The sequence below is a fragment of the Manacus vitellinus genome, unplaced genomic scaffold (genome assembly GCF_001715985.3).
Source record: "Manacus vitellinus isolate BGI_N305 unplaced genomic scaffold, ASM171598v3 scaffold_13_pilon, whole genome shotgun sequence".
NCBI classification, from domain to species: Eukaryota; Metazoa; Chordata; class Aves; order Passeriformes; family Pipridae; genus Manacus; species Manacus vitellinus.
The window spans coordinates 18,061,714-18,077,681 of NW_021938999.1; the positions used below are offsets into that span (position 1 = coordinate 18,061,714).

General features: G+C 36.3%; 1 protein-coding gene across 2 annotated transcripts in view; it reads left to right on the forward strand.

Annotated features, from left to right (window-relative positions):
• Positions 1 to 15,968, forward strand: part of UPF2 (UPF2 regulator of nonsense mediated mRNA decay) — a 50,190-nt gene that overhangs the window by 19,461 nt on the left and 14,761 nt on the right. For both annotated transcript variants that reach the window (XM_029958087.1, XM_008926182.3), the window contains exons 8-18: positions 864 to 972; positions 1,632 to 1,745; positions 2,458 to 2,574; positions 6,813 to 6,998; positions 7,515 to 7,718; positions 8,346 to 8,621; positions 9,948 to 10,131; positions 11,852 to 11,991; positions 13,112 to 13,216; positions 14,114 to 14,212; positions 14,948 to 15,115. In XM_029958087.1, the coding sequence (XP_029813947.1) occupies positions 864 to 972; positions 1,632 to 1,745; positions 2,458 to 2,574; positions 6,813 to 6,998; positions 7,515 to 7,718; positions 8,346 to 8,621; positions 9,948 to 10,131; positions 11,852 to 11,991; positions 13,112 to 13,216; positions 14,114 to 14,212; positions 14,948 to 15,115 (1,702 nt within the window). The remainder of the gene's footprint in view (positions 1 to 863; positions 973 to 1,631; positions 1,746 to 2,457; positions 2,575 to 6,812; positions 6,999 to 7,514; positions 7,719 to 8,345; positions 8,622 to 9,947; positions 10,132 to 11,851; positions 11,992 to 13,111; positions 13,217 to 14,113; positions 14,213 to 14,947; positions 15,116 to 15,968) is intronic.

A 15,968-nucleotide genomic window follows, 5' to 3' on the forward strand; every position in this document is an offset into this window, starting at 1 on the left:
CACAGGCAATTTCTTACTTGAAGCATGAAAATCTAGGACGTTTCTCTCCACTGAAAAACTTAGGCTTGTTCTACAGTTCATCTGTTTACTGCATTAACTCAGCAAGCTGAAAATAAACCAAAACTACTTCCTTCAGCTTGTTAAATGATATTATGAGGCCTCAGAGTGCAGTGGGTTTCTCTGCATGTAAAAGGGATGTGTGCACACAGCATGAATGGTTTGCATAAATGTGCAAAGGAAATGGCTGTGAAGGCATGTAATCAAGGAGAGAAAGGAAAGTGAGGGAAGTTCTGTAGAAAACTTGGAAATATTACCATTTGTGGGAGTACTAGCTGAAGTTTTGGGTAAAGGGTGGCCACATCACATCTGCTGAGCTTTGTTTTATGTAATAACTACTACATTAATTTTGAAGTTTGCCACCTTAAAACTAAAGGTGTTCCTACTTTCCTGGTTATTTCTGCTGCTACAAAAAAACATGTTAAAACCTTCCAGTAAACAATGGGGTTCTCTGTAAGGATTTTTTGGTTTTGCCCATTGAGATGGGTCTTAATTTTGTTGGTGTCTGGTAATTTATTGAAGGTCAAATTCTGTAGCTGAGATGGTATTTGGCATTTTACCTAAGGCAGTAGCTTCCAAAGGAAATTAACTGTGAAGGATTCCAGCAGGACATGGTAGTTTACCTTTTGTATTGTTTTTAAATTGCATTGCAATCTGAAGTGAGCCCAAAAAACTGCATATGTGTAGTCCTGTCACTATATGCACATTCATTCTTTTCATAAGTAAAATAGTACCCACATTTGTAGACATAAATGCCTTTTTGTCTATAAATTAATTGTGTATTTAATCTTCTCCTTTGTTTGCAGGTTGGATTTGCTACCATTTTATGCAAGACTAGTTGCCACGTTGCATCCCTGTATGTCTGATGTGGCAGAGGATCTCTGTTCCATGCTGAAAGGGGATTTCAGATTCCATGTATGTTTTGATGATTTAACTTTTTGAATTCAGATTAACCAATCTGATAAGTCATCCTTTGGTGAAAAAACCCAACATTTGGTGTTCTAATAGAGTATTTAATTCAAATTAGTTTTTACAATTTTCATCAATCAAAATTTTCTATTCCTCTTAATTGTATTTTTCAGTGTTGTTTCTCCTTTTTTCTTGAGTTTTGTACTCAAACTGGTTATGGTGCACAGTGATGATTTCTTCACCATATTCTCAGTTTTATGGCACAAATTTCAGTTTTTGTTTCTAGCACTGACATTACAATGTGTATTTATTGCTCAGACTTACTTGAATCAACTATCTGAAGTTAACTGTTCTCAGAAAAACCTCTTTCTGTTGGGGAAATACAATTTTGTATTTTGTGGATTATGTTTAGACATGGATACGTATTTGTGCTTTGTTAGTAAAATTATGCTGGATGTCAGTAATTTAAAAAAAAAGAAAAGTCTGCACATTATTAAATCTGACTTGAAAAAGCCATCAATGTTTAATATTTCCTTGAGGACTATACAAGTGACCCATGTCAAACACTACTGATTTCCCAAGCTGCTTAAGCATGTTCAGGTCAAAGTAATTTAGAAGAGCTGGGTATTTTCGAGGGCCTGAAATCAATTCTTTTCATTTTTTAGGTAAGAAAGAAGGACCAGATCAACATTGAAACAAAGAACAAAACTGTGAGGTTTATTGGTGAGCTTACCAAGTTTAAGATGTTCTCCAAAAATGATACCCTCCACTGTTTGAAGGTTGGTTTTGTGATACTCCTGTGCTCCTGCATATTCTAATGTGTCCCCCTCCTATTTCCCTTCATTTACCTATTGCTGATGTTTTCTGAATTTATTACATATGGTGTTTTAAACCCTGATGTCTGTTGTTACTTGTATGAGGAGACTTTTGTAGCTGTTTATGGAAGTTAGAATGTTTTCTTTTCTCTAATGGTAGAAAGATATTAAAATAAATTTCCAGCTTTGGACATAAACTGCTAACAATGTTCTTTGTAGGTATGGCAGACGTTGCTGCTTATTAATCTGCTATAACTTGCAAAACTTTCATTATGTTGATTTCAATTAATGTTTTTGCAGAAAAAAATGACAGTAAGGGGGAGGGATTGGAGGCAAAAAGCTTTTCAGTGATGCAGGGAGGGGCTTTTATGCCATTTTAGCAGGTGCTTTTGTTTGTTGAGGTGCAAAACAAATCTTTGGAAAGCATTGATCTCTGGGCACATCATCTCACTTTGCTGATAAACATGCAAACTTATCTTTGATGTCAAGTCCCAAATTAAAAAAATGTTTTTTAAAAATACAAGGTGTTTGAAGACTCACAGCTTAAGATCACTTTCTGTGAATAGTTGCTCTTCAATCAAAGCTGAATTAAGACATTGTAATCATCACAACTTAATGTTCTCTGCAGTTGAAAAAGATGTTTAACGAGCTGTGTTTTTGTATCAATATATACCAGATGCTTCTGTCAGACTTCTCACATCACCATATTGAGATGGCATGTACCCTGCTGGAAACCTGTGGAAGATTCCTCTTTAGATCACCTGAGTCTCATTTAAGAACCAGTGTTCTTTTGGTAAGAGAAAACTTGTCATCTTATGGGGGACGGTGTCAGGCACTGACTTAAAGCAATTACTCCTTTTTGAAAGTGTCCTGGAGAACTCCAGTCGGCCTATAAATCTGTTCATGACTTGAAAGAAAATGTAAAAAAAGAATTGAATTTCTGAAGCAAAAAGCTATTGCTTTTGAACTACAGGTAATTCAGAGATAGGGCAAAACCAGAGGATGAGGTTGAAAGAATGTAGTAGCTGTATGTGAACATTCCTGAGATACAATTTGAGAGGACAACCAGACATGATTTCAACTGGAGGTGAAGACAATTGTGGAGGAGGTGGTTTCTGTGTCCTGTGCAATGTCTGGGGTTTTACATTTGAAGAAAAAGTTAATGAAGGCACAAGAGGAAGCAGTTTTTGAAATAGAGATTTGGAATTAAGGTAAGAGTAGAAGTGGGATCTAGAAGTCTAGATAAGTACCGGCAAAGACATAAAAATTAAAAGAATTGGCTTTGGATCTTTTTTAATGGAATTGAGCCCTGAATAGTTCACTATTGAGAGACAATAATAAAACTGTGTTCGAGGCAAGAGACTGAGGCAAACATGGTTGAAGAATTCCTTTAAAGATAGGTTCACTTTCTCTTGAACCTGCAGCCTCTCCTCTCAAGCTGTAGTTAATGGAGAAGCAGTTGCATACTTGGGTATATTGTACAATTTCTTTTTTCACAAAACACTGTTTCTTTCTGAACCTCTTTTGAATGTCATAACATCTGTTGGGGTGGTATAGTCACAAGAGGAGAGAGATGGGCAAATTAACTGCAGGTTCTTGGCTCATGCTTTTTGTAGCAATGTACTTTGTATCTTGAAAGGTTTGAATCTCAATTTTCTAAAGGTTTGCCAACTGACGTGTTTTATTGTTAAATATAGTCCTTTCCATAATCGAGTATTTTTCCCCTGAAAACACTATTCCATTATCTTTAAAAGACATTTTACTTGTTACTGTCATCTCTTTGTAGTTAATAAAAATTTTAGAAGTCAGGAAAAGTTAAAAAGCTGCTTTTTGTAACTCACTGCTTTTAGTCTTATGCACTACAAAAGTGCTGGTTGTTAGCTGGGTTGCTGGAATCTGCTGGATGAATGCTAAACATGACCTAACTGTGAAGTGCAGGACAAAGCACAAACACTGTTTGAATAACTGAGGCTTAAAGCCTCACAAGGTTTCAGATAAGTAGTCTTTCTTATGCAGTGAGGAACCAGGAAAAGATGGAGGTGGCAAATAAGTTTGGAATCTCTATTGATTGAGATGTAAAATAAGCTAAATAGATTTCTTTTCTGCAACCATCTCAGTAGCTACATCTTTTAACATTCCCTTAAACATAGAGATTAATTTTGACTTAAATAGTCTTATGCAAATTGGATCATAGTCTTATGGTACCAGTTAGTGTGAACTGCAGAAAAGATTACTCCTGAAGCAAGCTAATTACAATCTTGTGGTAAAAATCTAAGCAAATGTAAAGCTGATCTTCTCAATGACTCTTATGGGTAGAATTAAGGCTGTTGATCCTCCAAATAATTATTGGTCTTAATCTTTACTGCTGACGATATATTATGTAATAAGATTCCAAACAGGCTGCGTGGCCCTCATTAAAGACAACATTGCTTTGTCCTGGTGTGGAAGAAAGTCATAGTTAAGAATGGATTTTAAAAGTAATTAGGGGAAAATTAATTATTGAGAAGTAGAGTGTTCTGTAAGAATGTTGCAAACTTAGTGGCACTAAGTGACTCAGTCTAGAGAAACATTTAATGGTCATATCCTGGTTTTGTACAACTACTTCAGGTTGTGCAAATTATTTACAGATTGTTTTATCAGGACAATGTTTATTTCTGTTAATTGTTCTTTTTGGCAAATCTTTCAAATTCAGTGTCCTTTATGTAACTTCAAATATTAACATAAAATTGACTTGGCCTTAGGATATTTGAATTACATTATTTGAGTTGGAGCCTTGAAAGGAAGATCACCTTTATCTTGATTTATGTTTCTGTAACATAATGATGTTAAAATGTCAAATTCTTGTGTTATTTTGTCATGGTCTTGTTAAAAGGATATTTGAAGTTTTGGTATTAAAAGCCTCCTGGTGCATTTTTAATCATTTAACTTAGACAATTGTCTTAAGCTTTAGGGCAAGATCACTTGTGTTTATAAATACACAGAACTGAAGCTACCTGGTGGCTTCTTTCTTGTGTAGATAGAGTTGGAACTGTGGGAGATGTTTTTACAGGCAAAGCCTGTGACAAAGTAAATGCAGTTAATTTAGACTGTCTTAATGCACTGTAACAATAGTGTGCTTCCAAGAAACTAAAAATTTTGATTTTGAACTGTTGGAATAACAGGGATTGAGGTGGTGCATATTGTATCTTCTGGGAAGAAACATATTTTTAATTACAACCTATTATTTGCAATATAATGTATAACTTTTTGTAACAGGAAAATACACAAATTATGTAGGTTAGGTTTTTTTTAATTTTAATTGCAAACCATTCTGCCATTTTCTGTAGTCTTTCACTTTGCCCCACTTAATTTTCCAGTTTATAGTAAAACATGCTAAATGTCACTATGGCAGAAAATATGTATTTTCTCCTGATCCATCTAGAAAAGGTGAAAATTTTTTCAAAGGTAACATTAACATGTAGGACATGGTAAGGTTTTGGAACTTCCTGCTAGGAGTGGTTTTTCCCCACATACAGCAGTTCATGTGCTCAGTTGTCCAGGGCTGTGCATCTGTTGAGCACCTGTAGGAAAACTTTTATGCTACTACTTGAGAGAAATTTCCCATTTGGAAAGGAACAGTCTCAGTTAAGGAATCAAAGGAGGGGCCATTTGTGTCATGGAAAAGGTCAAAAATGAAATGCCTTAGGGTTGTTGTCAGATCAAGACCTTCCTGGTGAGAGATGACTAAAATCGAGGAGGAAAATTACATTATTAGTTGGGTTACTGAGTTACACAAAACTGCTCTTCCTCACTGAATTAGCAGCTGAAACTCAGGGTTAAGGAGCTGTTTGTGTGCATTGACATCTCAGTGGAACTGAACCACTGCCTTGGAAAAGAAATTTGAAATTACTCAAGCTTAGTGGAAAGTCCACCAACATTAAAAATTGTGTTTCTCCACCAGTAATCCAAGCAGGTTTAAACTCTTGTGGTTGGTTTACTGGATGCATGAATGTATCTACTGATATTTGTGTGAGGGGATAAAACAGCACGGACATGTTCATTTTGTTTTATCTATTTGAAGCTGTAAATTACTCTGTAGCCAACCTGTAGTAAATAATGAAGTCTGACTAGTACAGTTTCTTTTCCTGGTGAACCACCATAGGGTGATTTAGAATATATGGACTATGATGATGTACATAAATATTTAATGCAACTTATATATATACACATATGTGTAATTCTGTGTATATATGTATATGCAAATAAATGCACAGATGCATATAGAAAGTATTTCATTATGGAATTAAGCTCACCCTCTTCTTTACCTGTTAAAATCAGCAGCTTAGAACTGCTGCTTTAGTACAGTATTTTTAGGTAAAAGAAATTTTTAAAATCCACAAAGTAAACCATAACATACATATCCAAAATGAAATATGGAGAAAAGATTGTGTTTAGTGAGGAAAATTAGGACAATCCTGACAATTAAGCACAGTAATTAGTGTTACTTGACTGATTTTTCCTGAAATATGACTTTATGGTAGGTACTGCTTCTCTTGCAGTGGATTCTGCTTGGGTAAACAGCAACAATGGAGCCTGGAGTAAAGAAAATGCCATTGCCTAAACCTTTGGGAATTCATGTGAAACCATCAAAATAGACTCACTGGAATTGCACTGATGTGAAAAATAGATTGTCAGTCTTAGGAAGATTCACTGTGCTTGTGAAGACATCAGTATTTCAGCTACTTTAGTTAAATAAAATAGCTGCTGATAATCTAAACTTTTGTATTTTGAGGTGAACTTTAAATACTTGTCTGAAACCTTTTTCACCCCAGGTGAACCATTATAAAAACAAGGATTGTAAAGAAAAATGACAGTGGAAAGAGCAACACAGAACCATATCTATGCTTTGTTCTTTCTTCTCTCTGCCCAAGCTTTTAACTTATTTTCTGCAACCTTTCATGTTTCCTTCATCCCAAATGTAGCTGTAAAAGCCTTTGGCTCAGAAATGTGGTGTGTCAGCATCTTTAACTGATCATTTGCATTTATTTCTAGGAACAAATGATGAGGAAAAAACAAGCAATGCATCTTGATGCCCGCTATGTCACAATGGTAGAAAATGCCTATTACTACTGTAATCCCCCTCCAGCTGAAAAAACTGTGAAGAAAAAGCGTCCTCCTTTGCAGGAATATATCCGTAAGCTTCTTTACAAGGATCTCTCCAAGGTCACCACAGAGAAGGTAAATCCTTTCAGAATCTTTAATAGAGTTTTTCCTGAAAGTGTTGCAGCAGTAACTTTGAAAGGGTTGGGGGAGGGTTATAGTTTCTTCAGTTGCAAGGGATAATTTTTGTATCCCTGATCAAGATGGTTTCATTTGTTTTATCGTCATGCATGGAAGCTCCAGCTGGGGACCTGCATCCCCTGGAGCATTAAGTGATGAATAAAGAGAGTGAGATGAAAATCTTTGTGTTGGGAGAGTAAGAGAAAAAAGGCTTCAGTTAAATACAGACTGTAAGAGCAAGGAAATCATGGGACAGACTCAGTTGATTAGTAGCTCGAGGAGAGCAGTTGGGTTACATGCATAAAGTCTTCCATAGCAACTGCAGATCTGAAGGATGCTTGGAAAAGGAGAATGAGGTCGTTTGCAGGTGCTTAGAGGGATTTCATCCCAACCAGGAGAGATGGGGGGTGACAGAGGGAGCACCTTGATATTTTACCTGCTAAAATGTGAAGCTTGTCTTAAAATTTGGTTTAGGTCCTGAGGCAGATGCGCAAGCTCCCTTGGCAGGATGCAGAAGTAAAAGACTATGTTATATGCTGTATGATCAACATCTGGAATGTGAAATATAATAGTATTCACTGTGTAGCCAACCTCTTAGCAGGGTTGGTCCTTTACCAGGAAGATGTCGGAATTCATGTTGTGGATGGAGTGCTGGAGGATATTCGACTAGGAATGGAGGTAAACAACCAAGATCCCTGCTAAGCTGTACTCATTTACTTATCTTGAAAGGAAAACTAAAATAATCTTGCTTAAAGAAAGGAGTCCTTGAATTCTGTTTTTTTTTTTTCTGATGACTTTTCTGCCTCCGTTGCTTGCTTTGTAAAGGTTTATTTAAATTAACACACCCCCCAAAACCAAAAAAAACCAAACAAAACTAAACTAACAAGATCAATAGGACAGTTGTTTTGCTCCCCTTGTCATAATAAGAGCATACAATTTATTCTTACACAGTGTAGACAGACTCATGCATCTTCAAGTAATTTTGGAAACTACTCCTTATTTTAATAGATGTTAAAATTACAAGAATTCTCTGGGTCATAAAATTATAGATTTAAGAGGGAGTATGGACTAAATGTATTTGAACTTTATTATAAATACCAGTTGACCAGCTTTCATAACTACTTTTTAATGGTTACTTGTGTGTAATGCACTTAGTCATAAATAATCATCTTTTATTATAAAGAAATCCTATCAATTTTTCTGTACCCCTTTTTTCTTTGTAAAAGGTTTGTTGGGTGTGGGTTTTTTTAATGTTCTGTCGTGTCTGCAAAATAGAGTGAATTTTCCTGTCCTTTTTTGGTAAAGGTTAATCAACCAAAGTTTAACCAGCGGCGGATCAGCAGCGCCAAGTTCTTGGGGGAGCTCTACAATTACCGGATGGTGGAGTCTGCTGTGATATTTAGAACTCTCTATTCTTTCACCTCCTTTGGGGTGAACCCTGATGGCAGCCCCAGTCCACTGGACCCTCCAGAGCATCTCTTCAGAATCAGACTGGTCTGTACCATCCTCGATACCTGTGGGCAGTACTTTGACAGAGGATCCAGCAAACGAAAACTCGATTGCTTCCTTGTGTACTTCCAGGTATTCTAAGTTTTATGTAGTTCTATGGAATTCTTTAGCAAGCTAAGTATAAGTCAATCTGGTGCATATTTTTCTCATTGTTCTCTAGCACTACAATGTTTAGAATCCTGTCTGTCTGATGGCAGTTTTCTTTCCAAGTGATGTGTATGTGGAGTTCCATTATACCAAAATGATCAGGAGGCTCTCAGTGCTCACACTGTGGGTTTGCTCAGCTTGGTGAAGAGAAAGTTATTTAAGTTGCTGTCCTCATCTGATAGTTTTTGTAGGGAAAGAGGCCTCCAATACTTCTTAGGCTGCGTGGTGGAAGGGTCAGAGGCAATGGGCACAAACTGCAGCAAGGAAAGTTCTGACTCAATCGGTGTCATGAACTGGGGAGAAGATTTCATAACAAGCATGTTTAAACACTGGAATGGGTTCCTCAGAAGATGGGGAATTTCAGCCCATGGAATTCATGCTAAAACTCTTTGCATATAATTTCTTTTTCTTTCTGCTTTTTCCTTCTAAATTATACTATAACAAGGGTATTAAAAATTAAGGTGATAATGACTTATATCAGACCTCCAGGATATGTTTCCTTTGCTGTATATGAGATGTAAGATTTTGTTTTGATGTATAGTCTAGTCCTATTTTAATAAACAAATTAAACTTTTCAGGGAAGAAGGTATTCTTGTTACACCTTATAATTTCAGCAGGCCTTCCTTTTGACCATGTCACCTTTTAAGTAAAGTTTCTGTTCCACATACTTCATTTTCAGATGCAGTTTTTGCAGCACTTTTGCTCTCAGGTTATACTGTTAAGTTCACTTAAGATCAGCACTTATTTTTTACAATGTCTCTGTAAGAAGTATCTGCAAACTTTTTATAAAGCAAACTGGATAAGGGACTTGAAGCTGGCTGCAGTCTTAAGACTTCTTGTGATGTTCCCTCCCTTTTCCCCAAAATATGCTGTTGGGGAATTCATTTTCTTGAAAATACATGGGGGGAGGAATTGAAAGCAGGCTGGTTGTTATGTGCTTATCTCTTGTAGCAAGAGTACACTGAGCAGGGACTTTATTTTCAATGCTTTTTTGCTAAGTCTTATTTCTAAAAGTACTTGTAATAGCAGAAGCATATTCTTAATGTTTGTGATATCCAGTGTGATCAATGTTCAGTGATATCAAAATATCTAACAGTTGTATAAAATAAGAAAGTAGTGATGTGAAATCTTTTGCATTTTCTGCTGTGTAGACAGGGCTTGGCTTTACAAACTTGTGTTTTAACCTTCAATGGTTAAATAGTTTATAAATGTCAGTGTGCATGTAATTTATTGGAATATTTTGTCTTCTAGCGGTATGTGTGGTGGAAAAAAAGTCTGGATGTTTGGACAAAAGACCACCCTTTCCCTATAGACATAGACTATATGATCAGTGATACACTGGAACTGCTGAGACCAAAGATAAAGCTCTGCAATTCTCTGGAAGAAGCTGTGAGACAGGTGCAAGACTTGGAACGAGAGTTCTTAATAAAACTAGGTAAGGAAATGTGCCATGGATGTTAGGTATTTTTGACAATTCCTGTAGCTCTTAAAATTTTCTCTTGTGTGATGGTAATAGCTAACTATTGTTATTGTTTTATTCTCATGGTAGAAATATTTCTGTAACTTCATTGTGTGTTTCTAATCACTACAGAGATCATACAGAATCTCCATAACTAAAGTAATTAAGTGTTTTAAAAAAATTCAGTGTGAGTACTATTAATATAATGATATTTGGAGAGCAGAAGTGTGTGTGTATATGTTAGTTAATGGAGTCACATGGTGCAAGTGATGAGGAAGAAAATTTATGAATTTAATCAGAAAAATGTAGGAAGCATATTCTTAATTTCAGCCCACTTGGGAAAATATTGGTTAGTATCTAAAACTGTTATACAAAAGGTTAAAGGTTAATATGATATATCAGTTCTTACTACATATTGGATACTACCGTGCTCATTGCTTGTTAATTGGAGTTGTTTTCTAGTATCTCATTTTTATTTGAAAAGAGGCTTGTTCATGAAAAGCTTTTATATGTAAATTTTACACTTTAGGTGTCGACTAGAGCCTTAATAGCACCTCATCTACTTGGACAAGTTCAATTTTTAAGAATAATCCTTTAATTCGTTGGGAAAAGTATTTACAATACCATGTAAAATGTTGCAACTTCTGGTTTAGGATGACCTTATTTTTTTAACATGCTGTCCATTTAATTGACATTGTATGTTAGAAGTGTGTTCTTTTTTTTACATTGGATGACTTAAATTTTGCAAAAGCGGTTCTCTAAAAACAGATCTTTTTTTTTCCTGAATCAGAATCATGATCAATTCTTAACTATTTTCTCAGAAAACATTCTGATTGAAATTCTGTATGTGAGACTAAATTGGGCAATGAAACACCGAAAAAAAGCTAGAACTTATTTTTCACTCCTGTGGAAATGGTATAGATAAGGGATGAATAAACATCATCAGTGACACTGAAGGATACCTTACTGAGAGAAAGATATTTAGGGAAGGTATGTTTGATAACTTACACACAGAATGAACTAAAATATCTTGAGGGACAGAGGTGGTGAGCAGGTCAGCAAGGAAAACTGCAAGATGAACTAAAATCACAGTGTAAGAATTGTCAGTCCTGTGTGCAAGGAGGATGAGCACACTAGAGAGCACTTCTGGAAGAGACTCTGCTTTCCCAAGGACTTCATACAGGCACCTACATCCTCAGAGGTTCAAGTGCAGGCTCAGAGCATTAGAAAAGAGTCATAAAGGTTTATTGCAGGCTGAGAAAACTCTTGTTTCAAAACTATTAATTGGCAGGAAGTACTTGCAGCTAAGGCTGCAGGGGCTTGATGTCTTCTGGGTTCTGCTGCTTTAGTGATGCATCTGTAGTTTAGTGCTCCTGTTTCAGTGCATGTTTCAGAAAGGTTCACATTTAGTTTGAGGATGTTTTGAAGCAGTTTGCACAGTGCAGCTTCTTGAGTGCTGTTTGCTGGGAGATTTTAAACTAAACCTTCTCTGTAATGTTTTCCTCCTTTCCTGGCAGGGAGGTTATTACCCAGTATGAGTAAGGTAACTATCTAGAAAATGTTTCATTCAGAAGTAGAATATTATGACTCATGGGGGGTTTTAGTGTTCAGTAACAATGGGCTTTTGAAGTGATTTTCCACGTATAACCTGAATGGTTATATGTTCTAATGTTCTAAGTCTTTGTCCAAATTTCAGGAATTGTGAATGACAAAGATTCCAAAGACTCCATTACAGAAGGAGAGAATCTGGAAGAGGATGAAGAGGAGGAGGAAGGTGGAGCAGAGACAGAGGAACAATCTGGAAATGAAAGTGAAGTAAATGAACCAGAAGAAGAGGTGAACTTAATCATTTACCTTGCTTCATGTAAAAAAGCATGAGTAATCAAGATTTTCATTGCTTGTTACTTTCTGAAGCCCTTCTAAGTCACAGAGCTAGTGGGTGAAATGTGGGCATGCACAGCCCAGTCAGTACTTGAGGATATTCCCATCCCAGTTTTGGGTATGTGGAAAACTGAATACAGAGTTTCTGAGGCTTATTCCAGAGAATTTACAGCAGAAACTTGAACCTGACAACTTTGCTCAGAGTATGTGCTGCTTCTCAATAAAAAGATGCCTTCAGTTTTTTGGCATGAAAAAAAAAAAACCACTTTGAGATTATTTTCTTTATCTGTTGTAGAGGCAAATGTATTGACTTGATGTCAGAGCAGACAGGTAGGAAAAATAACAGCTGTTCAGAGTATGCCTGTGTAATATGAATAAATAAAAGATTTATGGAGCATAGAAACCTTCCTTGTTTACTGTGCTAATAATATTTTGAATCAAAAGTGGTGGAGCCAATAAAAAAAAGACAAGTACATAGAAATTCTAACTTGTCACTATGACACAGCAAAGGTGACGTGATAATGGTGGTGTTATGAGAAAATGATTTCATCAAGGAAATAGGAAACAGGTTTTTTCCATATGCTTGGGTTGGTTAGTTTGCTGATAAGCCTTTTTCAATCTGTGTCTCTCAGTATTAAAGATCCCGAATTTTGGCTGGATTTGTGCCTTTACCCACAGATTAGTACCATTAGAATCACAAACAGCTGTGGGGTGGGGAGGGGACCTCTGGGGATCTTTGCATTTCCCTTCTTTGAACTTGCTGAGTTCTTCCCAACCCATTCCTCCAGCTTGTGGAGTTCCCTCTGAGTGGCAGCACAACCATCTGGTGTGTTGGCCTCTGCTCCTAGATTTCTGCTGTACATTTTTGAAACTATCAGATAAAGCCCTGTGAGTTCAGACTGAACAGTAAATAAAAAACATAAACAGATTTACTAGAACTGAACTGAACAGGTTCAGATGGAGGGAGGGGAGGGCAGGTGTGGAAAATGTGTGAGAGGAACCCAGGAGCAAGTGGTCCTTTTTTTTTTTTTTTTTTTTTCCCAAATGGTCAGCAGTTATTAATTGACTGTTTCAGGAGGGCTCTGACAATGAGGAAGAAGAAGGTGAGGAAGAAGAGGAAGAAAACACGGATTATCTTACAGACTCCAATAAGGAAAATGAGACGGATGAGGAGAACACCGTACGTGTTGCAGCTGGAGAGGGGGGAACTGACCTTGGCATCTTTGCTTTTCTTTACTGAGTGTTTTTTGCCAATGCTGCTCAAAACATATCTGGGAGAACACAGCCAGAACGCTCCCTGTTATTCTTTCAGATACATATTAGAGCTTATTTTCATGTTTGCAAACTTTGGTTATTACTTTCTGAAAATATTTATGCTGTCAACTTTACTACAACATGTTTTTGCAGGACTGTGCACTCTCACAGGTAGCTAGACTGGAAAATGTTGTGTAAGTTATGGTTTTGCAATGCCAGCAGTGGTAGCAAACTGATAGGATACAACAAGGTGAACTGCTTACACTCCACTAGGTCTCAAAACAGAAAAGGGGACAAGCCAGGAAGTGCAAAATTCCTAAAATATGAATTTGGGATTGGCAGATTATAACGTGCATCTGCTTGAGTCTGGATTGCAGTTAAATAGTAAGAAAATAATGACAATTATAGAAGAATGTGTTGGGATACTGACTTCAAACATTTTTGTTGTCATGTTGTCCTCTCCAAATACTTGAAGGGTAGTTGGTCTTGAAAACACCATCTAACTGTATGGACTTAATGGAAAAATGAGTTAAATAGGTATGTTAAGGATAGAGACTTTTCTCTGTATTGTTGCCACATCTTGAGTGTGTCCACACTCATCTGCACACATACACACGAGGATGTCAGAATATTATGAGTGGCCAATAAATCAGGAAACACGTCTTTCAAGAAAATAATCAAGGCTGAAAACTTCTTTCTTGAACAATTTGGTTTTTAAACTTTTTATGTATGATATAGAAGCAATATTTTCCCACTTATTTCTAGACTGAATATTCATATTTTTGGAACTAATGTAATGGAAGGTTTTTTCCCATTGCAATAGGAAGTAATGATTAAAGGAGGAGGACTGAAGCATGTCCCTTGTGCAGAGGATGAGGACTTCATTCAGGCATTGGATAAAATGATGCTGGAAAACCTTCAGGTATAATAGTTACTTTCTTAATTTAATGTATAATTAACTGTAGTTGATTTTTCTTTAAAGTAAATAAGTGATTAGTGCTTAGCTTACCATACTAAAGAACATGGATGGGTTTTTTTGCTGTTATTTCCTCTTCTCTGCAGTTGGCATGTTTGGATAAGTGGCTTTTAGTAAAATAGCTGTTAATTGTATTGTTTGCCCAGTGAATATACAACATGCTGACATATATTTTACTGAATCAATAATAATTGCAGCAGATACTGTGCAACACTTCTGACTTCATCCTAGGTTTTAATATGTTTAATATGTTTAAAATGCGGATGCATTTAAATTTACATGGCCTTTTAATCCTGTTTTTTTTTTACACACCTGGTAAACATTTAAGTACTGAGTATTCCAAGCCATGTATAATGAATATATTAATAAGATATACCAAAAAAATCTTGAATGTAGAATGTCCATTCTTAAGTGTGTCTCATCAGATCTCTAGATTTCTTTCCATAAGAGGCTGTTATCCAAAATTCCTTTGTAATTTGAAGTATTCTGTGCCTGTAACTTTTTTTTTCACAAGCAAGGAAAGCTAAAGGGAAATGTAATAAAGCCTAATAAATTTATTTATATGTTACTTGGTTCTCCTGGAAGGTTAAACCTTTTCTCAGTCATGGCAACCTGAGTGTTGCCATCCCCACTGACAGGGTCAGCATCTCAGCATTTATGGAATTTACTTTCCTTTGGCAGCAACGGAGTGGGGAGTCTGTTAAAGTCCATCAGCTGGATGTTGCTATTCCTCTCCACCTCAAAAGTCAGCTCAAGAAGGGTCCCCCCCTTGGAGGTGGGGAAGGAGAGTCAGAGTCTGGAGACACGATGCCATTTGTCATGTTAACACGGAAAGGCAACAAACAGCAGGTAAGAGTTTACATAAGGTATAGATACTTTAAATAAATAAATATAATCCCTTCACTTTTTTGAAAGTCACACTCTTTAACTTTCGAAGTCACAGGATATTTTATTTCTTCATCCTTTTCTCAGAATAGGATACACACAGCTTAATTTTGATAAATAGAAAATACCATATGTAGTTGCTTGGAATTCTTGGTTGTTGGTAGACATTATGTAGAAAACTTCCATGATCAGATTATACCATTACTAATTACACTTGGTGATTACACCAGTAGGAGATTGTTATGTCTTACCTGTATTTTAAATATAGTTGTGGAAGATGAAGGTGCTGTGGTTGGTGGACTGCCAGTGAACACTGAAAGGAGTAGGAAAAAAAAAAAGGAATATTCCGGAATCTTCAAGATTCTACAGGTTTTTCTGAAAACACTTTCAAGTTCAAATCAAGATATATGGCATTTTCTAAATTCCATTTCCTAAGTAACTGCCACTTGGCTGAATTTGTTCAATTTGCAAAAAAAAAAAGTTATTGTCTGACAACATTTTTAGGGGACTATTTCAGAATGCACTGAGTGAGTCTCTTGGAGGAACTTAATTGGAAATAGTGTTGATAAAACAAATAAACTCTTCATGCAGCCAGTCTGTGTGTTTGTCTTGGCCCTTTTCTCCAGTATATGTTTGAGTTTTCCTAGCTCAGCAAATGCATCATGTGCAAATCAGTACCTCACATATTGCACGTGCATTTCTCGCCATGGTTTAGGTCTTTTAAAGAAACCTTTTCATTTTGGTTGTATAATTCAGTGATGGAAGTGAATGACACTGAGTTTATATGGAAAGCAAAAGCAAGGCATTGTTTCATTCC